Raw genomic sequence first — 25,465 nt, forward strand, 5'->3', positions numbered from 1 at the left:
TTGGTTCATAAGTGTTTATCATTTTTTATATAGATTAGACCGTTTGTTTCCCGTTTGAATGGTTTTCACTAGTAATTTTGGGATTCTTTATAGCTTGCTGTTTGGTGTGAGCTCAGGCTCTGTGTTGAAGACCGTACCTTGACCTATAATGTTTTACTTTTATAAATTGTGAGTTAGATGGAGAGTTGTCTCATTGGCACTCATACCACATTTTCCTATATCTATATACTTTGTGCACACCACCTATCACTTATGGTTTGTACCAATACATTGAATTTACACAAGCCTATTGCTAGCCTTCTGTTGGTATTTTTTTTATTTTTTTTTTACATTTTATAGCTGTATATGCTATCTTTTTATAGGGGTTCTTCAGGAGGACAGTCCGCCAAAAATTGACGTATAAACCATGTGCTAATGGCGATAAGAAAGGATGTCTTATCATGAGGATTAGCCGAAACCGATGTCAGTACTGTCGTATGAAGAAATGTTTGGATACAGGAATGTCACACGAAGGTAGGCGGTTGGTTTATATAATTAGGTTATTTGACGAATCCCATTGGCTGACAGGGCGTAGACAAATTGTCAATAAGGACTGAACGCAACTGGAAGTAAAACTTATGACAGAGAGGGGCGTCTCCTTGATTGTGCCGTTCGGGATGAATAAATACATAGCCACGTTCGTTCGGAAAAGTGATGTTCCTTATACGTTAAGGAACATTTGAGATCCGTATGTCTTCTGATGAAAGTTAAAAATTCTGTGCTTCTCTTACAAATTCATATTTTTAATTGCCTATTTAAATTAACATCTTTTATTCCAATCAACACACTTTAGAGAACGTTAATCACCATAAAGTTTACTGAAAATGTGTTCTCCTCCTGAATATTAATGAAATTCTTGTCACTGAACGTAAATAGAACACCAATTGATCAATGAATCACGTCATTTTATCAAATATACTTAAAAATACACAACCAATTTATAAAATAATTGTTTTCTGTTGCAGTTAGCGCCAACTTCAAAGCCAACTGTGTATTTAATTTTAGCTTTTTTTCTTTCTTTACGAATTCGTCTTCAAAGTCTTAAAAAGCTCTGTATAGTAATTACTATTATCTCATATAACTCCATGGTATAAAATGGTAAGCAAATAACAATCAACTCATTCTATTATTTGCGAATTCGTCCTCAAGGTCTTTTATAGCTCTCTGTATAGTAACATTATTACATTTTACCAATGGTATAAACTGGTAAGCAAATAACAATCAATTTATCCTTGTATTTTTATTATCTAGCTGTTAGATTGGGAAGATGTCCAAAGAAAGATAAGCCGTCCAGATTTAATTTATTTAAAATTTCATCAAACGAGAATCATGATCGAATTGATATCGACAAGCAGATAAAGACAGAAGAATTGATTTTAAAAATTCATGATAGTTTTATGGCAGCGAATAAAGAATTTCATGCATTGACGTGTCGTTACCAGCAGTCAAAGGTTAGCATACGCAAGTTTTGTTCCTCTGAAATATGGATTTAAATACAGTTTGCTTCATTAAAAAGAATGGCCAACGTAGATACAAGTATCTTGTCTTAGGGAGAGATAAATCCTACTTTGTAAAGGATCACTCTGATTCAAACAAAAAAAATTTCTGAAACTGATATTATCAAGATGATTGATTTCTTGATTGACAACATATTTGTTACGTTCGGAGGACGTGTTTTTCAACAGACTGTCGGCATTCCAATGGGAACAAACTGTGCCCCTCTACTTGCCGACTTGTTTCTTTATTATTATGAGGCTAACTTCATGCAGGAACTTCTTAGGAAGAAAGATAAGAAGTTAGCAATATCCTTTAACTCTACTTTCCGCTATATAGATGATGTTCTTTCACTAAATAATTCAAAATTTGGTGACTATGTGGAACGCATTTATCCCATCGAGCTAGAGATAAAGGATACTACAGATACAGTTAAGTCGGCCTCATATCTTGACTTACATCTAGAAATTGACAATGAGGGTCGGTTGAAAACAAAACTTTACGACAAAAGAGAGATGATTTCAGCTTTCCAATTGTGAACTTTCCATTTCTAAGTAGCAACATTCCAGCAGCACCTGCATACGGGGTATACAAATCCCAATTGATACGACATTCCCGTGCTTGCATTTCCTATCATGATTTTCTTGATAGAGGGTTGCTGCTCACAATGAAGCTATTAAACCAAGAGTTCCAAATGATGAAGTTGAAATCATCCTTTCGTAAATTTTACGGACGCTATCACGAGTTGGTTGACCGTTATGGAATAACCGTTTCACAAATGATATCGGATATGTTCCTTACGTCGTAACTACAATCCCCTTCCCGTTCATGAATGTGACCTACCTAGACTATTTACCGGATTTGTTATCACATAAGCAACACGTGTGGAGCAGGATCTGCTTACCCTTCCGGAGCACCTGAGATCACCCCTAGTTTTTTGGTGGGGTTCGTGTTGTTTATTCTTTAGTTTTCAATGTGGTGTCATGTGTGCTGTTGTTTGTTTGTCTTTTTCATTTTTAGCCATGGCGTTGTCAGTTTGTCTTAGATTTATGAGTTTGACTGTCCCTTTGGTATCTTTCGTCCCTCTTTTAATACAATAAGTTGGTTGTTTTCATCAACGATTGATATAAATATTAAACATACGAAAAAGGTGTTAACAATATTTTATATATAGCTATCTAAGGGAGCTACTATTTGATTTAAAGGGGGGAAGGGGGCTAAGATTTTTTTTTTATAAAAGGCAGTGAGTTTTGAGTAAAAGAAAAGGCAAGATGAGACACTTTGCCAAAAAAAAAAAGGCAGGATGACAATTTTTGTAAAAAAAAAAAAGTGAGGATCAACTAATAAAAAAGGGAGGACAGAATTTACAGCAAAAAAAGGAAGGGCAACAATTTTTATCTTAGCTTCCCTATAAGAATCAAATGGTAGCTCCATAATCGAATATTACCGGTTATGTTACGTATTTTTGTCATACATCATGTATATACATGTACTGAGAACTGTCACAAAATCTCACGTCTGATTCAATCTGCAATAAAAAAAAATGAAAAACAAAGGGCGAAGAGAATTCTTTTGTATATTTTGTTGTTGTTATTAAATTCTTGTCGTTTGCCTTACATCTCTTTCATTAAAGTAAATGTACATGTATTTAATAGTAATTGTTTATATTTTTTTACCTGTTTTAAGGTTCTGGAGGTCAAATGCGAGAACGATACAAAGATTCTGTGTTCTAGATACTTGCCAGCCATTGTTCACTTCACAACGTTATTTGCGCGAGATTTGACTCAATTCAAAAAAATAGATGTGCATAGTCAGCGAAATCTTGTGAAACAGAGTTTATTGGAAATCGCTGTCATTCATTCACTATATTGGAACGATGAAACCACTTTCGGTAAAATATTGGACCGTTTTGGATATATCGTTGATATTCTGAATTGTGAACAGTATGGTATTTTTGGTCAATTTCTACTAGATATGTTCTACTCAGTTCAAAAGTTAAAAAAGTTGGAATTGACTGACGTTGAATTGTCTGTGATGGCTGCCATGGTGTTGTTTTCACCAGGTAAGTTATAGAGATCAAGCAAAGATAGATATTCAGATAACTTCAATGTAATAAGACATAATTTTAAAATGACTCTTCGATATTGTGCGCTCAATATAACATTAACTAGTATGTTACAAGGCATGAAGGCCTTAATCGTCAATGTATGACTTTTATAAATATAAAATAAGTTTGCACATTTGCTCTTTGGGAACATTAAAATGCTAAATTGCGACTTGTACGCTATTGCAGATTTTCCAGACAATCAATTCCTGTTTAACCCATTTTTTTTTTTTGTACTTGTATTTTTATTTCAATACACTCAAAGAGCATTGTAGTTTTCGGTGATATCGAAATATAATAATGTAATAAACTCTACCAAACCAAGTTTAAACCGAACAAGAACCTAAGCAACACTCGAATGAGGCAGCCAGTATAACTAATTTATTGGTTTTCAAGCATTTTCAAATTCAATTGAAGCATTTTCTATTGTTATGACAAATTTGACAAACACAAGTCGTCTAGGTCAGAACTTTTCCGTTTAAAAAAGAGTCAAGTCAGGTTGGAAGTGCTCAGTACAACAATAATTTTGAAGACTTTTTCAAGACTCCCCGAGTATACTTATTATTAGTTATACGTTTCAACAAACCCGCCTCCTCAACTTTGATAGTTTGCGGTGTGTTATATATATCTAGTCAAGAATCTGACAGTTGTTTTCCCTCCGTTCGGTTAGTTGATATAGTTGGGCGTTAAGTTGTTTCGTGTTTGAATTTCCCCTTTAGGAATTAACCTTGGAATTCGGTATCATTATAAAAAAGAAAATGGCTGCAAATGAGACAACTCTTATAGGATCCTGAATAGGAAAGGCACATACAATCAGAATATTACCGGGTTAAACATATAAGCGGGATTCCAACCATCCCTAGCCTGGGACAGTGGTGTAACAGTACAAAATAAGTACAAATATCAAAATCAGTTAAAAATGTCCAAAGTTGTCAGATGGATAAAAATAGATATACATCTAACAAAAACACAAAGTGGACGTGACTGGGTACTTGACGTACATTCTCACAACATTAACACTAAGTACAGATCTAAGAGTACTCGAAGTTATTGGCAGCTAGTTTTAAGACTTGTTATTATATATTTTGCAATAATTGTTTTATATACTTTTTTTTTGTAGATCGACCTGGACTGGATATTTATAAGAACACATTCCTACTGGAACAAATGGAAGATATTCTGTGTCTTGCGTTAAAAAGTCAATTTGCTCAAAACCATGATAACTGTGAACAACTTTTTACAAAAATTGTTGAAGTTTTAATAAACTTACGGACTATATCTGGGGTGTATTTAGAAATTATTCTCAACTCACAAATAGACATTGTCGACGTGTCATAAACTAAGCGCAAGAATCAGTTTATCATTTACGAATGTAGAGATTAAATATTTCCGAATGTCAGAATGCACAAAACAATTTAAACTTCCGGTAGTATATATGAACAATTCATTTATATTTCATTGTTTTTGCGTATTTTATTCAGTTATTTATCGAGACACTACACTTACGATAATACGGAAGTTCCGAGATAGTTTCTCCGGGTCCGATCTCATTTTATATACAAAAGTCACATGCTTACTTCAAAAATTTATCTTTCGATGAGACAGACGAAGCAAATGCCAAGGAAATGTCATGCTGTACAAATGTGTATCCACCTATTGAAACGAGCGCAGGACATTTTAGCGAAAAATTTTGAACTACTAGCGGACATTTGAGCGCCGACATAAGAGCCCAGTTTGTCGCCGGATAAATCCGTTCAACTGTATATTCGATAGCCCATTTTAGCGAAAACTTACCTGGTTGAATAATACTTACTAAGCTTTGGGCGGAAGTTCAGAGTAATTCAAAGCGAACAAATAAGAGTTCAGAGTCGTTCGTTGCCCATTATAATGAGCAATGTTATATAGTTGTCACTCAGAAATTTCCGTTTTTCTTGATACTATTATCAAATTGCAAACAACAAATATAAAATACGAAGTATAGACGAATGTGCACCAAAATCTATACAAGATAATGTAAAGAGAAGGAACAGATCCTAATGTAATTCAACCGTATTGCACATGGGGTTTGTCCAGAGCCCATTACGTACGTTCTCTAGGAAATAAATTCCAGGCTAGAACGAACTTTTAACATTTGATTAAATATTTTAGACATTTAGTGCTGTATTGTAATGGACATCATATGTTTTATATTGTGCTGTCTTGGGTCTTTAAAGTGTTTTTTATTTATAATATATTATAATGGGTTAAAAATATTTTGCTAAAATGGGCATTGACAATTTCAATTTTCGCTAAAATGGGTTAAAAATCAGGCGCTAAATGTCCTCCGTGATTGAAACCGCCACTTTCTCGGAATTCTTATATGATCGTTGAAGTTTGCTCATGATATCAGATTATATGCTTTTATATATGTTTGATGCTTATCAAGTTAAATTATATGATCATATGAAATTATTATTATTTTATAGTGTTTTACAAACCTGTATATATTGCTATGTTTAATATGAACAATTATGATAGTATGTGTATGCCCAAATGACGAGGGCCTCAAAATGTTGTTACCTATAGACATAAATAAATTGATTAAAATGTGTCATATGATTTGTGTTTAAAAGGCATTAATTCGTCCCTTTTTTACACTTACACGGCGGTGCAACATGTGGAGCAAGATCGGTTAACCACTTTACAACACTTGATATCATTATGAGATCTCAACCCTCCTCCTATACATTTTGTAACTATACCCAATGTAGAAAAGTAAACGCATAACAATACGCACATTAAAATTCAGTTCAAGAGAAGCCCGAGTCTGATGTCAGAAGATGTAACCAAAGAAAATAAACAAAATGACAATGATACATAAATAACAACAGACTACTAGGAGTTAACTGACATGCCAGCTCCAGACTTCAATTAAACTGATTGATAGATAATGTCTTCATCATATCGTTAGGGGTTTAGTATCATACCATCATAACATTTATGAGAAGAACATAACCCGTGTCATGCAAGACTACATCATTGGCAAGTGCATATTTATGGGTCCCCCCTTTATTAACATTGACAGCACCGTTTAAATCTTTGGTTCGATACGTTAATTTTGTATCAATAGTCGTATGTTTTCGTTTATTCGAATGACTACATTTGGTCATAGATTGTAAACCTCCAAACAGTTGAGGCAAACAACTTGTTAGCGGTCAACACCTCCTATTAACATATTTCCTAAAAGGCATTTTTATAGCTGACCACAGCATGGGCTTTGTAAATTGTTGAAGGCCGTACGTCGACATATAGTTGTATTTTTTTTATTTCAATTGGTCTCTTGTGAAAAGGCGTGTCATAAGCAATCATACCACACCTTCCTTTTTTAAATTATACAAATTGAAATAAGAGATGTCAGTTATTATAATTTATGTGCTTCGAAATGAAATGAAAAATTAATTTAACTTCATTTGTATAGCCCTAAACGGTTTTATTTGTGGGCCTTTCTTTATAATTTGGAAAAAAACGAAAACTCCGCAGACGACATTATTCAGTCCAAACTTTTTTAATTCAATTGACAAATGAAAAAATTGAACACTGCTAGAAAATTTACAGAATTGGACACATAGCAGCAACAATGCTACAACATGAAAACATCTTTTGAACAATGAAATATATCTTCAGATTGGCATTCTATTGTATATACATTGTAGCTACATTTATATGCTGTGTAGAAATGTGGTTATGAAGAGCTACATTGAATTGAAAGGGTTAAGAGCTTGTGTATCATACAAATATCATACCAAAATAGCAGCATAGTCAACATCATTATGGTTTGTCTTTTCCTAATTGATTTACGAGATTTAAACATCGCCTTGATTCAATATGATTGTGATTTCGCGTTGTTTTGCATACCAATAAGAATACTGTAAATTCAGAATTTCGCTGCTTCAGAATCTAATGCATTCTAGGTAATATATTCGAAAGCGTACACCAAAACGTTGTGATTAGTTAAAAAGTTCTAAACAATTGCAATTCAACCAATGACGTAACGTTATTTATATTTTGGTGTACGAACAATGAGATTACCCGGCTTCTGAAAAGGCGAATTAAAGTGAGGTTTTTATTATTTCAAAAAATGCTACAGAGTTGTAAACGCAATAATTAGAACTCGCATTGTGAAATATTTCATATAAATGAAACTGGTTTTTTTTTCTAAAAAAATATTAATAAAAATTAAGATCGCATATAAGTATAAAATGACATACTGACGCAATATACACGCAATAATTTCTGAATTTACAGTACCCAAACTCATCCACTTTGCTTAAGGGAGTTGTACTTATGTTCTAAACTGATGAACAAAGAATTGAAAAACAAATGTATTTTATATATTATGTCTGTATCGAAGGCAAGGGCAGATCCAGAAATTTGGAAAGGGGTGGGGGTGGGGGTGTGGGTGGGGATGTAAAGTTCGCCGAGCGGAGCGATTCGAACAATTTGTTTTACCTTTTTTTTGGCTAAAAATAGAATAAAAACATAGTAAAAAATGTACATGGAATATTATCGTTTGTTGTGTTTTTAGTTAGTATAACCTCACACATTTCTTGTCGTAAACCAGATATACACCGGGCTATTCATTGAAATTTACAATAGAACCGACACGAAAAAACTAAACAAGTAATTTCTATCCAAATGTTTGGTTGAAATGTTCCACCCAAAAATGGAAGCGAGTGGTTATCAATTAACCAAAGGCATCGAATTTATAATGACGTCGACAAATGGAGACCTAAAGGCAACACCAAGCAGGCAGGTGGCAGTCGGGCCTTGAAAAAAGTATTTAAAATATCAGTTCGCCGAAACAGACATTCCGGTCAGATATGGGATTTAAACTCAAACCCCCAGCTCCAAAAACATTACGCCCGTTTTTATTCATCATGTTCATTTAATGCTAAATAATTCTGTTTTCGATCATGAAACGGCCAGAATTTTGTTTAAGGTAAAAATAAGGGTTCGAATTTTTTTCTCTCAAATATCTCAGACTGCCCCCTCAAATCAAATGGTCGGTACCTTATACTGTAAATATTTCTAGAGCTTACTGACTGGGGATCATTATTCAGCTATGTTATTAATGATCTGGGGCGTTTTGGGTAAACATGTTTTCGTACGTAAACTATTGCAGTGGGAATTCTTTTTCTTGAAAGTGTAATAGAGTATTACTTTGATTCTGTTTTGTGGAATTGTGAAATAGAAGTCAATACGTTCTTGCTCAATCCTTTGTCACTTTGAAGGTGTCATGCTTGTCATCCTCAGCCTATACGCCTCCCTCTGGAAGGAGGAGATATATCACCAAACAGGGACTTACAGATAGCCAAGTCTATCTTAGCATAAACAATAGAAGATGGGATACGGTTGCCAATGGAACAACTCTTCACAATAATCCAAAGGACAGACATAAACAAATGTAAATAATTAAGTATTGTTTTTGTTGACAATGTGTGTGCTGTTACGCCTGACAAAATAAAGACATATTGTTTCACCTCCCAGAGCGAAATGATCAAACTTGATATCATTATAACCTATATCTAAACTGGGACTATTATACTAACGTTAGAATGATAGTCCCTAATCTAAAACGAAAATAACAACGATGACTTTCTGAAAGAAATTTAATAGGGTAATTATTCCCTTTTATACTTTATGTATTCAGATCTCGATTCGGCATACATATAAACGTTTCTGAAAATAAATCGTTTCATATCTCAAGGCGAATTAATGATTTAAAAGGTGAAGTTTTAAAGTGATTTAATTTTATCACATTCAGAAGCTATTCTCTGTTAATCATAATACATTAAGAAGTAATATACAATGTATGTATATTATACCGTCCCTGGATGGTGTAAACTTCCCCCCTAGTATCAAACACCATTATGTGTAACAATATTAACCATACCATTACACCATATACGTTCCTTTTTTTTAATTCAAGTCAAGTTACAGTAAATGGGCTATGTCACAGATTTCAGTAAAATTTGACATACAACTTTTGCACGATGAACTACAATAGCTGGAAATCGAAAAAATAATGCATTTATCTAATTTATCAATTGAAATATTCACGATTGATATTTTTTAAAATGGGTGAACATTTGTATAGAAAGCACACAAAAGTAACTAATAACCTTCTAAAATTTCTGTTTTAATGGTGCAAAATAAAGATAGGGTCATCGACTTCGTTTTTACGATATACAGCATTCACAGTCGTGTTCTTTGAGAAAAATCCAACAAAACGTCGAAATAATCGTAACGTCATCGCGTTACAGGCCGTAAAACGTTGATTGTTTTATGTTTTTCACTAACGACATGGTTACAAATTGATTATTAGACAAAAAAACGTAGTCGGTGACCATATGATTATTTTCTATCATTAAATAAAAAAAAATTATGTGTCAACAACATACATGTATAGTTTTTTAAGAAAAAATCTATGGAGTAGAATTAGAGATTTGATGTTTTTAAGCCAAGTTTTCGCAGATTTCATGTGCTTTCTATACAAATATTCACTCATATTGAAAGAAACCAATCTGTAATATTTCAGTATTAAAAGAGATAAATGCATTATTTTTTCGATTTTCACTTGTAGTTCAGTGAGTCACGATTATATGGAAATTTTAGATCTTTGACCTTAAACATTTTAACATTTAATGAAGTTTCATTTTAAAAAAGCGTGCGACTTCAATTTTTATTTATTTATTTAAAAAAAAAACGAATTTTCATCACAATATTGTAAACTAAATAAATGTATCAAATTAAAAATCAACTCATATAAATATTTTTCCCAGTTTTGTGATTTCGTACACCATTTACTCACGCCATCCCCGACATTGAGCTTATGTGTACTTAGAATAGGTATATGCTTTAAGGATGTACTTAGGTGAGGTTTTGAAAATTGGTGTCAAATGTTCGGACTCCTTGGTATTTTTCATCAATACAGGGTAAACTATTTTGCCCCATAACACCCATTTTTCTTTGTATAAAAGACTTCAATAGCTCATAAAAGTTTATTTTCCAAAATTTAGGCAATTTCTTAATTTTTGTTCTTTCGATTTGAGACCCAAATAATAGCAATGCAAATGTAAGGTAAAAGTCCTAGTCAGCCTTTTCCCGCTTAAAAAAAACAAACTCAAATATCTCGAAAAGGAGGTCCATGACCTATCAATACTTTGAGCTTATTTTGTTCCATTACTGGTGCTCTTTCAAAAAGTAGTATCAATTTTGATTTCTTGATTTTTTAGATTTCACCTAAGAAAATCCTTAAATCATATCAGTATCGAACCCTTCACTACTGGGGATGCTAGTTATACACCCGGGAAGTAGCAGTCAATAAACAAAGGCAAAAACCCAATTGTATGTAAATGACGATACCACGTAACGAATAATTTCTTCTGAAAACCTTTTCTTGATGTACTCTCTAAATAAACGAACAGAAGCCAAACTAAACGTTATGAAAAAAAACCAGTGAAACCTGTTTAAATCAAACATCTATTCGGGTCTTTAGATTTTGTTCGGTTTTACCAGGTTCACATCGCACATAATTTGATATGACGGTGCTTAAGAACACGTTTGGTTTATATAAGTTTCCGGTTTATACAGGATTCGGTTTAGTCAGGTTTCACTGTACTTGTAAAAGTTATGATCTATATCGCAAATGTGTCAAATAATAAAATCAATGTCTTTGCTTTCTGAACGATTGTAAAATAAAATAAGAATGTTTCGATATGTAGTTGATAACACTATAGGTCATTACACCTAATGATAGCATCTTCCGCAAACAAATATAAATCAGTTAACATTTTAAATGATAAAAGCGCTTGTTATTATAGAATGATCTAGAATGACCATAAATAAATAAAACGACTTTAACTTTATGAATTGAATTGAATATGTTTATTTTTAAATATTCAAATCGATTTGACATACATTTATAATTCATAAAACGAAATTGTTTTATATTTTATAGCGTCTACATGATTAAGAATTAGGAATTACGTTAAGTCGATCCGTCTTGGATTTGATATTTAAAAGTGATTTTTAAACACAAATGATTGGATACTCAAGAACTTTTAGTACCAGTTTCGATCATTTAACAACATGCAGTCGACAACAAATAAAAACAAACTAAAAACAACTTTATTAAAAAAAATCCGAAGTAATATACAATTCAAATTAATCAAATATCATTTCGTGAATTATACATGTACCAATGGCATTTGAATATCTGACTATATTGGAGCGACAATTATGGTCATGTCTCGTTCATCAATTTGAGACACATTATATCAATATTTCAATTTAAAAGATGATCTTATTATTAATTGATAGCGCAATGTGATTACTATAAGAATGAATGAAACATATTACTTCAGCAGATTTTGCTCCGCTTGATTTACATATCGTGTTGCTCATGTCAGTACAAACCCGGGAAGCAAAGACGGGATTGTAGTTGCGACATTTAGAACACATCTTTATTCATCTATGAAACGAATTTCCCATAACGGTTTACCAACTCCTGATGGCGTCATTAAAATCTACGGAGGAATGATTGTTTCAATTTGGAACCCTTAGTTTAAAAGCTTCAATGGGAGCAGCAACCCTCTATCAAGAAAATCATGATAGGGAATACAAGCCCTGGAATATCGACTGGGAGAATACCTAAGAAATAAAAATAAAATAGCTGAGAGGGTGATAGGACAGAGTAATACCCTCAGAAAACTGTCAACCGAGTTGGAGGACTACTTGTGTATTTAATTCATGTGTATCATTCAGTCTATTATCACATATATCCGAAGCAGGAAATTTAGTTTAGTTCAGAAAAGTTTAGAACTGTCTATATATTGCAGTAGCTGCGATTTACCGGTAGACATCAACATTGAACTGATTTTGTAAAAAAAATAATACCGGATTAGTTTCGGGCTGATTGAACTTGACTGAACGTCTTTATTGTAAGATTTTAAGTTAATATTCTGAATAAAATTGGTTTCCTAACACAGTAATCCAAATGTAAAAAATGAAAGTAATAAAGTATGTGTCGTTACATCTGATGGAAAAGAACGTGAAATATACAACAGTCATGACCTGAAAGGTGCTACTGGTGTAGCCGTAGATGACCGTGGGGATTTGTATGTAGCAGGACGTTTATCAAACAACATGCATAGAATATCTAATGACGGACAGAAACACGAAATTGTCTTGACAGCAGACAATGGTATCAATATACCGACTGGTTTATCTTATAATAATGAAACAAGAGAACTATTGGTCTTTAACGACTATGATAAATCTATCATAAGTTTTAAAACACAATGAACACTTGCTAAGGAACACTTAAATGACTGTAAGGTCGAAAGATAAAACAATAAAGTTTTTATATCTTAATGAAAAATTGATTTATATAACCGGGTTTTCAAATATTGCTTGAAACTTTTTCAGATTTAGCTTTATATTGACAAGTTGAACCAAAACGAAAGTGATCCACTAACGATTTATAAATGACGTGAAACGAATATGAGACTTTTTAATATGATTTTGGTACTTGTTAGTAAATTTTCATACTTGCACACAGAATAAGAGCACTATAGCGAATGGGTATGTATATTTCAGTCACACGCTTTATTTCAGTTCATGAAAGATTAAAATTTGGAGTCAGTAATGTGTCAAAGAAACATCAACCTGACCAAAGAGCAGAACACTGCCGAATGCCACCAATGGGTCTTCAATACAGCGAGTCAATCCCGCACTCGGAGGCGTGCCTCAGCTACTCCCTACACAAAAATGTATACTAGTTCAGTGAAAATGGACGTAATACTAAACTCCAAAATATATAAAAGAAGCTTATAAGAAAAAATCTTACAAGACTTATAAATGCATGAGGCTCCTGACTTGGAACAGGCGCAAAAATGCAGCGTTATTAAACATATAACTATTTTTTTTTAGATTTTCACCCTCCCCTTTTGACCTCTAGTCAAGTAGAAAAAATAAACACACAACAATACGCACAGTTAAACTCATTTCAAAAGAAGTCTAAGTCCGATGTCAGAATAGGTAACAAAAGAAACTAAACATGCTAAACAATTGACAATGATACGTAAATTAACAAAGGACTACTAGCAGGAACTGACATACAATACTAAATCTACCATTTGTATACAACCTTGTATCTTAGTAGTGTACACTCTGACGACAACGAACAAGTATAGTAAGAACTTACAAGAATAGAAAATATCTATGCCAAACTGGAAACGCAACACCAAAATGAACCGCATTCAAAGCATAGTTGTTGTGTATACTTGCGAGCGCTTCGTATGAGTTAATATTACCAATCTAAAATGAAAAATAAATAAATTTGCGGTTGTGTGATTACTTTTTTTGGTTTAATAATATGGCGTAATACATGATAAATAAAGGCAACAGTAGTATACCGCTGTTCGAAACTCATAAATCCATGGACAAAAAACAAAATCGGGGTAACAAACTAAAACTTAGGGAAACGCATTAAATATAAGAGGAGAACAACGACACAACATTAAAATGATAAGTCTGGTACCTTTTAAACTTTTTTTTATTAAGGTTAATTTTTGTTTACGTTTATGCTATGTGAATACAATGTCATTGAGAAAGACCAAACTACTGTCTATTACTGTGAGAATAATGGCTCGTATGGCCAACTACCATAACTATTATTTGGACTTTCGATAACTTAAAGTACGTGTACCTTAAATATTAAAAATGAACCTTCAGGATATAACATTTTAAAGATTATAATTTTACTTAATAATGTTGTTTTTTTTATTTTCATCGTTTTGTACATGTTTGTACCAAATAAGCCGCAGACATAACAATAAGATCAAGCTGACGATCTTCTTACTAAACGACGTGTACTTATCAACAGTAGAATAATTACTTTAAATAGATCTTGAATAAGTTCATCTTGTTTTATGTACTAAGTCATTGGATACGCGCGTCCTTCTTGTCATGATATTACAGTGAAATGTATTTGTGTCTTTTTGTGGCACTGGGTGTGGCCATGCGTATACACTTAGAATTCCTGGTCCTGTTCAAACCCATTATCTTTCGCAAGTGAGTTGATCAGCCTTTGAACAAACTCAAAAATGCCGCATGCTTACCGAAGAAGCCGCACATACCAATCAGAAAGTATTTGGTTTGACTCGATTTTATTCGAGCCCATGACCTTCCGCAATTGAGTCGACCAGTTTTTACTTCTTCATCCTTTTTGTCGCGTGATTAGCAAATAGAACTTCCGTATTCAAGAGAGAAAATTATATCCTATCTTTCTAACTATTCGTTCTATTCGATGAAATAAAATGTTAAATTTTAAAAAGAACCGTCCTTCATGCATAGCGCAATATTTATGTGTTTCGTTTGCTAATAACAACAAACAAAAATGTTGTTTTAGATACGTCTAAGACTGCAATCCAAGCAAACAGAAACTCTGTCTATTCTTCCCTATTGATTATCAGACAGGAAACAAACAAATCAGAGTGTTGAAGACATATGAAATTCCGTTTTAATTATCAAGTGTCTGAACGACTTAAATACGAAATTGCGCAAATTTCATATTAGATTTGACAGTTTAAAGTGATTGAAAACTGTCAAACACGGAACAGATTTCGGCTATTCACAATACATATAGAAGTCATATAAACTAGTATTGATGTAAATTGTGTCCTAAATTTCAAGTTTTGGTTTTTAAAAGCGATATGCAGTTGATGAAAAAGTAAACATTTATTCAATAAAAGTGATATACTAGTCAAAATCGTATACAGTGCTGAAGACTTCAGTAAAAAATCTGTTTATGGGTGATGTGCAATTTTATCGATATCCAAAAAAGCGACATACTAGTCAAAATAGTATACAGTTATGAGAACTTGAGTAAAGGACATTTCTATGTGTAGTTTTAATTTAACCAAAACTGCTGTGGAAACTGAATAAAAAGGCAATTTTGTATCCACCATTAAAAAATATTTTAAAAAAATACTGTTTAATGTCACAGTGACATCTATCAATCAAATTCAAACATCCTTTCCATCTATTTCTTTAATGGCAATTGAGCATCCTACTATTTTGGAAATACTAGGACATATGATGATCATGCCTCGTTATTTGATTATTTTTAGATCCATTATATCTATATATCAATTTAAGAGATAATCTTATTAAAAGTTGATATCGTTATGTGATTACTAAACACACGTGAACCTATCACTTTAGCAGATACTTCTCTACATATGGTACCTATCGTGTTACTGCTAATGTCAGGAATTTTAGTTTCGACATATGGAACATATCTGCATTCATCTGTCAAGTTACAGAGAACTTACGGAGTCAAAGGGAGACAACACTTGCATATTTAGAAAAGATCGAAACAAAATCAAGAAAAGGTTGTCGGAAATCAAGCGGAACATTTTTGCCCATTTAGATAGGTTAGAAGCAGACATACATAAGGACATTGATTCTAAGTATAAAACATGTACTGAGATGATGTCCCTAAACATAAATAGCTTCCAATCCAGTTCAGACTCCCTGTCAACATGAAAAAGTGATCTAAAGTCATTCAAGCAACATACATCAGAAATTCATTTGTTCCGGGAGGTAAAATTTCTAGACGCAAAAGCTTGCCAGAAAGAATTGGAAATCAGATAAATCGAAACAGTTTCTGTTCCGGTACTTAGGGACAATAACGGTAGAACATGTTCAAGTATCAATGCCTGTACTAGATCTAGACGAACAATGTCTTTGTCCCGTTAGAGACGAAAGAAAGTTATCAATGTCACATTCGATCCAGACAACGAAACTAGGTAATGAACTGAGTATCTTTAGATGTTGATTTATTTCTGATGATAGGTTACTCCTTGTTGACTACACTGACAAGAAACTTTGTGTTTGTACACTTGATGGATCGAACCCCAACGTGATTGATTTATATTATAATCCCAGAAATATTAACTTATATTACAAAAACAATGCTGTCGTATCTGTTGGCGAATACGGTATCCAGATCATCGACCTGACATCATGGAAGCCAGGTAGGCGAATTAAAGTTGATGGAATCTGTAGAAGAATCACCTGTGTCAAGGATTAGATCTGGGCTAAAAATAAATATTACAATCATGGATATCAATGGTAAAGTTCTTAAAAAAATAAAAACAACATTTGATCCAAAGGAAATCTGTGTCAATCAGGATGGTGATGTCTATTGTACTGACGGCACAAGTAATAAATTATATGTTGTTACATCTGATGGAAAAGAATGTGAGATGTACAACAGTCCTGACCTGAAAAGTACTGCTGGTTTAGTTGTAGATGACCGTGAGGATATGTACGTAGCAGGATGTGGATCACACAACATACATAGAATATATAATGATGGACAGAAACATGACATTGTCTTGACAGCAGACGACGGCATATATCAGCCGACTGGTTTATCTTACAACAATGAAACAAAAGATCCGTTAACCTTAAACGACGATTTCAAAACTATCAATATCTATAAAACACACTGAATACCAGCTAAAGAGCACTAATTTAGTTAGTATGGATGGGTAACCTAAATATAAACTATAAGTTTTTATATTTTAATGAAAATTGATATAAATATAATCGGTTTTTAAAATATTGTGTGAAACTTTTTTCAGATTAAGCTTGATACTGACAAATTAAAGCATACCGAAAATGATCAAATACTATTGGATGGAAGTATCTATCTGAAGCTTAATAAATATGAGACCTTCTTTCTTAAATATTACGAATTAGAAAATCTAGAAAAATATTTTGATTTCAACTATTTGTACATTGCAAGCAATTTTTCAAACTTACACTAAATGCTAAAATACAACACTGTAGCGGATAGTTTTGCATATTTCGGTCACACATTTAATGTCAGTTCATTAAAAGAATAAAATATTGAGTCAGTTATTTGGACATTTATAATAAAACCAGATATTGAAAAAAAAGACTTTATCTAAATGTTTCTTACTGAATCTTGTTATCCCGATAATTGATACACGAGTAAACGTTGAAGCAGTTTTTAAAATTTGATATAAAATGCCTACTTAAAAAAATATCTTTCTTATTTCAAAATGCGAAATTAACAAAGTACAAAGCTAGGGGAATATAATGTGGTATTACTCCTATAAAAGTTGTTCAGACATCGTTACTTGTTTGGGAGAAGTACATTCCTAACAGACAATAATGCTTCAATAGTTATCAAATTAGCCAGGCTTATAATTTGATATAGCATTGACGACCAAAAATTTAAAAACAGAGCTATGAGAACGAACGATTGAAATCAATACCATATTGTCACCTTCACGAATTGTTTGCTCGAATCGATATGCCTGTGTCCCATCATACTAGGGACATGTTTCCGGGGTCTTTAATCTTTAGATACATAACCAATCGTTTATTATATCATTTTAACTTTGTTTTTTTTCTGCAATGAAATTATGTACAGTTTGTTCCTGATGCTTAGTAACATTTTTATTGCTGTACTGTTGATGACTTTGCTGAACAATATTAATGGAACGAGTGGAAAACAACAAACATATTCCTGATTTGATACAATAATCTTGTGAAGATAATGATGGGTTAAAATTGAGAATGGAAATTGGGAATGTGTCAACAACCCGACCAAAGAGCAGAACACAGCCGAATGCCACCAATGGGTCTTCAATACAGCGATACAATCCCGCACACTGAAGCGTGCTTCAGCAGGTCCCTAAACATAAATATGCAATAGTTCAGTGAAAATTGACGTCATACTAAACTCGGAAATATCAAAAAAAAAAATTATTAAAAAATCATACAAGACTTATATAGGCATGAGGCTCCTGACTTGGAACAGGCGCAAAAATACAGCAATGTACGTTAAATACGTTCTTTTGTGATTTCAACCCTCCCCTATAACTTTAGCCAGTGTAGAACAAGTAAACACACAAAAATACGCACAGTTACACTATGTTGAAAAGAATTATAAGTCCGATGTTAGAATAGGTATCAAAAGAACCTAAACAAATAATAATGATATGTAAATTAAGAAAAGAATACTATCAGGCACTGATATACAATGTTAAATCTACCATTTGTATACATCTTGTTTAAAGTTCCGGTACATTAATTCAATTCAATTTAATTAAATCAATTTAACAGAATTGTAAAATATATGTATTTGATTCAATTGGGTTAACAATTTAAAGAGACACAATTAGTAGGGATTTATTGCACGCACAATGAGAAGGTTTTAAAACTTTAACAATTTAGTTCAACCGGCCACCTTTGTACGTATCTAGTCCATGTCAAGAATCTCGCTGTAAGTCATATATCATCTTAATGTTTTTGTTTATTTTGAAAATCATGTTTTAATGGCAGATGAAAAAACAAGTGTTCTTTATATGCACAACAATTAAAAAAATGCTCAAACATATACAGTAATAAACTTTTGGGTTTTCATAATATTATGGTTACTCTAGACTCGATAAAAATGTTTATAAAACTAGGACTTCATTTCAAACAATAAAGGAATTAGAATACTAAAAAAAGTAAGACATGGACAAATAGTTTATCAAACAAAAATACATTTTTCGTTATGAATATTTTGCATTAAGACGTTTGAACAGTTTTACAGTAGTATCTTTTTTTTTTGGGCCCTTTATAGCTTGCTCTTCTATGTAAGTTAAGGCTCCGTGTTGAAGACCGTACTTTGACCTATAAGGGTTTACTTTTACAAATTGTGACTTAGATGCAGCGTTGTCTCGCAAGCACTCATACTACATTTTTTTATATCTATTTGAACGTTAATATAATTTACAACTAAAAAGAATATTAAAGTCAACATTAGTCTCTTCAACAATATTTTTTGCATATGTATATACCATGAATAAGTTCCTGTCAAGTCTAGAGAAAAAAGCTTCCTTTATCAATGGATTAATATTATTATTATTATGTAATCTAGCTAAATATAAAAGGGTTTGTGTTTTAATAAAACATTCTATCGGTAATCTCCCTAATTCAACTCTTGCTCCTAAATTGGATGCATTATTTCTTAGTCCTAGAGTAGATTTACAAAATGTAAGATGCATATTTTAAATAGGGGCTTTGTCTGTAAAATCAAGTTGATTAATTTGAACCAGGATACAAAAAATTCAGGGAAAAGTACACATATGAGAGCAAAACATTGCCATGCGATGTATACACTGTATACATGTATTTAGATCAGCAGTTAGATCTAATTTAAGTTTCCCGATTGTGCACTTTCCATTTCTATGTAGCAACATTCCAACAGTGCCTGCATACGAAGTACATATCTACCAAAGGATCCGATATTTCCGGGCTTGTTTTTGATATTATGATTTTCTTGATAGATGGTTGCTGATCTATTAGTTAACTGTCCCTCTGGTATCTTTCGCCCCTCTTTTAGTCTGGAGCTGGCATGTCAGTAACTGCTAGTAGTTCTTTGTTAATGTAAAATGTAATGATATGTGTGTCGCTTTCTTTTAAGTCATCACCGTTGGTAATTTGTTTTACCATATGGTATATTTCTCTTAACGGATACATCAGAATCTCGTAAATTTTCTATTCCAGTCAATTTTGATAATTCAAGTAGGGAATTAGGTTTTATAATGTTTAACACATGTACCATTATTTAGTACTACGGAGCTGGAAAACGAAATTTGTAAAATGTATTATGTACATAGAAATATTTATTCATATTTGAACCCAACTGATTTCATAAGTAAACGAATTGGGATCTAAAACAAAATTTTTTGTCTGCACAACTACATTTTAAAACTTTATTTTACTTTTCACATATCTTAGGTAATTATTCATTTTACACCCTAAACGCCGCTCTAAACCTTCTTGTCCGTGGGATCCTTGTGTATTAAGGATTTGGATAGATATATAGACATTACTATACAAAGCATTAGGTAGCAGTACACAGTTAGAAGATTAGTGTTGCATTATGGCCATTTTTGAAAATGAATGTTTTTGTACAATACATTTGATTTTTTGATAGTTGAAAAATAATATACCCTTCTAAGGGGGTTTGTATGATCATTTTTGTTGCTTAAGCCTGATTTTTGTGTTTGAATGTCCGTATTTTCCTATCCGTACCGCCCATAGGTCCAGACATGATTGTAGTGTTTCCAACAAAGATTTGACGCTCGATCTTTTCAATTCAATTTTACGGAAAGACGAGCTGAAATACATATGATTTTTTGTTTAACTCTTGATAGATAAGTGTCTGTGGTTTTAGGAAAGATATCACTCTTCTTGATTTAAACTTCCTTTGGATCAAAATTTTGAAACGTTTTTTACATTTTCAGACCCCTTTTCGCAATATTTTGTATCAAATAAATGCAGATTGTTGCCATGGTTACACCAAAAAGAGATTATATTTCACATTTATAACTCTTGGAAATCAAGTCTTTGAAAGTCTCTCTTTCTATAAATATACACATGCATAACACAAATATTAAGCCTTATTTATAAGAAAGGATGGTAAAGAGGGTGTCTAAAATTATGAGTGTCAATTTTAAGTTATTTTTCTAACTGTGTATTGTTACCTTAGGTCAATTCAATTGTATTAAAAGAAATGTTGTGTAATAATAAACATGATAAAAGCAAACATATCAATATTGTGGACAATACATGTGTAATGATTCACCTACTTGACCGACAATGTGGTTAGCTACAGGGTCTTAAAATACCTTTAGTTTCTTTTTTTATCAACATAGACACGATAAATGTGATTTAAAATCTAGTGTCGATACAGTCAAATCGTCTTTTAGCCCAGTCGATTTGTGCAGATTTTAAGCAAAATTGCTCAGATTGTGGTAAAAGCATGAAATTTTGCATAGTAGTAGTATAGGCGATGGACAACATTTTTAGCTATAGACCAACTCTAGAAATTGAAATTGGCGGGAGTGGCGGCCATTTGTAAAATGGCGGACGTTGGATTTGAAAAAATACTTTAAAAAATCATGAACATTTTATTACTCAAGTTATTGTCTTCAAACTTAGTATATAAAGTGATAATACGTATTTGAGTAGAACAACATTCAATTTTGTTGATAAAAATTAGTTATACGCCTATTTTATTGTGTCCAATTTAAAAAAAAAATCTTAATTCTTTTAAGCCAAAATAGGTCGACCTTCAAAATTGAAATCGATGAAAATCAGCATTTGGTTATTATTGTTTATCTGAGAAAAACTTTCAAAAAACCTCCATTTGCATTATGAGCATAATTAGTATCATATCATACAATAATGAATGTCATAACGAAATCAACTGCTCATATGTTCTCAATGACATCATAAAAATCACAAAATCAATGAGTAGTACAAAATTTGTCAAATGATATAATGGCGGTGTCCAAAAATACCTATCACATTGTCCGCCACATTTACACAGATCAGTACAACTTAATGATGCTTTTACACATTTACATCGTCCTCTGCAACCGCTTTCACTTTTACATCCACATTTTATAAGTTTAGCACAGGACTCTGACGCTTGTTGAAGTGATGTCCAGAATGGTTCCCACAGCCCTTCTTTTTCCGCTTCCAACCTCAGATGGAAGGTGATAGTGATTCTTGGAGTTTAACAAGAACTTGTCCCCAGCAAAATCCTGATTGGTAAGCAGCTCTCTTTATGTGTTGGTGTATTGCAGCAGAGCTAGGAGGAATGATTGATCAATGATTTCAATAGATCGTCCTTTTCTCGTGAATAGATTTTTTCTTGCCGCATCTACACCCAAGCACTCGCTGGTCCTGTCATACATTAAGACGAGAAAACGCTCAATGTTTAAAGCTGCTTTATTAACACAGTCTTCATTTGGTTTATCACTCAATAGTTTGAAATCTTCAGTCACTGCATCAAAGGATAACCATTTGTCCCATGCAGTTTTCTTTCAACGATTCGAAAACGATGAAACTTGGTCACAACCACTAAATGCGTGGAAGAACAGTAGTGCATTGGACTTAGAAGGCCCCATAAATAGAGCAATTTCATGAACAGGGATGTACCTGAAGTTTTTTCCAACCCAAATGCCATCCATAAGGATGTTATGTTCAACTTGTGCACTGCTGACACTACAATTACAACAACGTCGGTGTCAACAGTTCTAATCATAATTTTCTGCATTCCACTTTTCACCGCATCTGCAACATGTCACAATATACGAGTGTCTGCCTCTTCATGATTGCACGGTGATAGGTTGTCGTAATTCTTATCTGGTTTGTTGCAAACAACTTCGCTTCGTTTTGTTGAAACTACTGTCGTCTGAACACTTAGAGTAAGCGTCAATAGCTGTTCCGCTAGATAGGAAAATAACTCTACCTTGTTGTCGTCAATTCTTAGAAATGACTCCCAATTGCCAGGAATAGTAGATTTTGCCTGCACACGTCTTCTAATACCTTTGCCACGCTTACCACGAGTTGATGCCTTCAAGCTGTCCTGACGGTATAAATCCCATATAACATCTATCCGACTGCATGACTTCAAATAATTATTAGTATGAGGAAGGAAAACTTGCTTAGAGTAATCCTCAAAGGTTTCGCAAAACCTAGGCTTCAGTATGTTAACAATAACAGCTCCGTCCAAAATAATGGCATCTACATCAGGAATCTCAGTAACAGTTACGCACTTTCTCTTTAATGGCGCTAACAAATTAGACTTGGAACCAAGTCTCAACTGACCAAACTGGGACAGTGAAGGTAGGTAGGCGTGGTTCTCATGACGAAAAAACTCATCAAGATCACAATCACGAACCTGGCAAGACACAAACAGCTGGGAAATTAAAGAGCAATTCTGCTTTAAGGAGCTAATTTAGTTTTATTTCCCTTTGATTCACTTCTCAATTCCTGGCGACTAAAGAGGTCTAATTTATTTTGTGTAATTGGATTGGATAGTGGTGTTACCCTCTTGTCAAGACGTTCACTCACGTACTCATGGTACTTATCATTCCCTATTTGTTCGATATTTCTTAATTTGTTTGCAACTTTTGGATCTACTATGTCACGTGTGTAAATACTAAAAGATCTTCTGATTCCTCCAAAAACGGATTTCCCATTTCCTCTATTGTAGCTGTCAATGCTATAACTTGTTTCACAAAAGCCTTCTGCTTACTTTCAACATGTTCATTGTGTCTAACATCTGGACCTTACTTTGTTCATGCTTAATCAATTCTTGTGATAACTCGAATTCATTGACCGCACGTGCCATTTCTGGGCCACACACCATCCTTCGAAGAAGTTGAGATGCATTCTCCGTTAGTCCAATAACTCTACCTTCGCCCTTTACTAGCTGGTTGTTCTGTTCATGAGCATGACCAATAGCTATGTCAGAGAATGTGCGGAGCGTTTTGTGAACAACGGAATGTCCGCGCTCAAATTCTGTAGCGTTACTGAGTGATATTGTGTCCAATGCAAACATATCCCGAACATAAATAGGAAGCCATCGAGCGTAATTAGGGTGATCTAAAGCGAAAAACCAAGGTATCAACATAGTGAGAGAGTCTTTGTACAGGCTGAAATTCCCTTTACGGAGAGATCGAACAAATATAAGAATTATCAGTTCCAGCTTCAATGTAAGTAACCAGAAATGAAACAAAGGGCTCTCAACTTCTCCTCTTTCTTTCCACTCTTCGAAGCTGATAGTGTTTTCCGCTTGATCATCAACTGTGTCTAAATAATGTCTGTAGGCTTTATGCATTAGCATATGTAAGGAACAATCACTTGATGAGCATGTTGAGTTCGGGTCACATGGGATGCTTTGAGAAAGGATTCTGCTGTTCCAGCAGATGCAACGTTTGACTGGCTCAAAGCATTCACCCATCCATAAGTTTGTAGCCAATCACCAATTGTTCTCAAAGCAGCAATCTTAATATGTAGACCACCAAACATTATTACAATATGATTTTCCCCGTATCTTGCAGGCCAATTCCACTGAATGTTTTTAGCAAGAGCATAAAGAGGTTGATCACATGCCATGATTGGTATTTGTCCTTGGTTCAAAAAAGACACACACTCTTTAATAATTGTCATCGAGTGGCGAATCATTGCAGTGGATTTTGCTTCCTCTTGAAACAATGGTAAAACTGAACTAAAGTCTAAAGGTGGTACTTCAACTGCATCGGTCTGAGAAAGATTTGCATGAAATGCAGACCATGTCACATTCTTGTTATCTGTGTCATCATATTCCATCTCCTGACGTACATGATAAAGCCATCTGCAAATCAGAAATATTAGATACATGCATAGTTTAATCCTTCGAAGATTTCCTTATGTGTCTTGTAGGCTGCCAAATGGTGCATACATGTATGATAATATAAATATTTAAAATGTGCTCTGCATGTCTGTAGCATATGCATAAACAGTAAGTATAAGTAGATCGAAGGGAGCAACCATTTCTATTTTTGGGGAGCTATATGATCAATTATCTTGTCCTATTATGTCATTTGTTCATTGTACTTTCAGTCTAAATTCTTTTAAACTTTAAATAATTGAAAAAGAGGGTTGGTCCTGTCTAACTTATTTAAATTGGTGTCTAGTCCAAAAAAAACAAATGGTTGTTTCCTTCAAGTGGTTAGTATGGTTTTGACTACATATGTTTGCAGTCATTAATGAGATGATTATGATGTACAATGATGTAAGCTTAGTGAATGAGTAAATGCTATGCAAGAAGTTGAAGCGTAGTAGTAGCTGTTGTCATATATCTTTATGTTTTATTCTGTTGTCAAATGTTATTTAGGCAAATCTGTAATTACAAGA

The 25,465-nt window shown here is 33.3% G+C and overlaps 1 protein-coding gene across 2 annotated transcripts in view; it reads left to right on the plus strand.

Annotated features, from left to right (window-relative positions):
- The window catches only part of LOC143058221 (peroxisome proliferator-activated receptor gamma-like), a 128,761-nt gene that overhangs the window by 33,374 nt on the left and 69,922 nt on the right, over positions 1 to 25,465 (plus strand). Inside the window, exons 4-7 of one of the 2 annotated variants that reach the window (XM_076231691.1) lie at positions 363 to 513; positions 1,291 to 1,490; positions 3,220 to 3,595; positions 4,758 to 6,228. In XM_076231691.1, coding sequence (XP_076087806.1) covers positions 363 to 513; positions 1,291 to 1,490; positions 3,220 to 3,595; positions 4,758 to 4,975 — 945 coding nt within the window. In that variant the 3' untranslated portion in view covers positions 4,976 to 6,228. Of the gene's footprint in view, positions 1 to 362; positions 514 to 1,290; positions 1,491 to 3,219; positions 3,596 to 4,757; positions 6,229 to 25,465 lie in introns of those variants that run through there. The other variant, XM_076231692.1, reaches the window with a different exon arrangement.

The sequence above is a fragment of the Mytilus galloprovincialis genome, chromosome 14 (genome assembly GCF_965363235.1).
Source record: "Mytilus galloprovincialis chromosome 14, xbMytGall1.hap1.1, whole genome shotgun sequence".
Classification (NCBI taxonomy): Eukaryota; Metazoa; Mollusca; class Bivalvia; order Mytilida; family Mytilidae; genus Mytilus; species Mytilus galloprovincialis.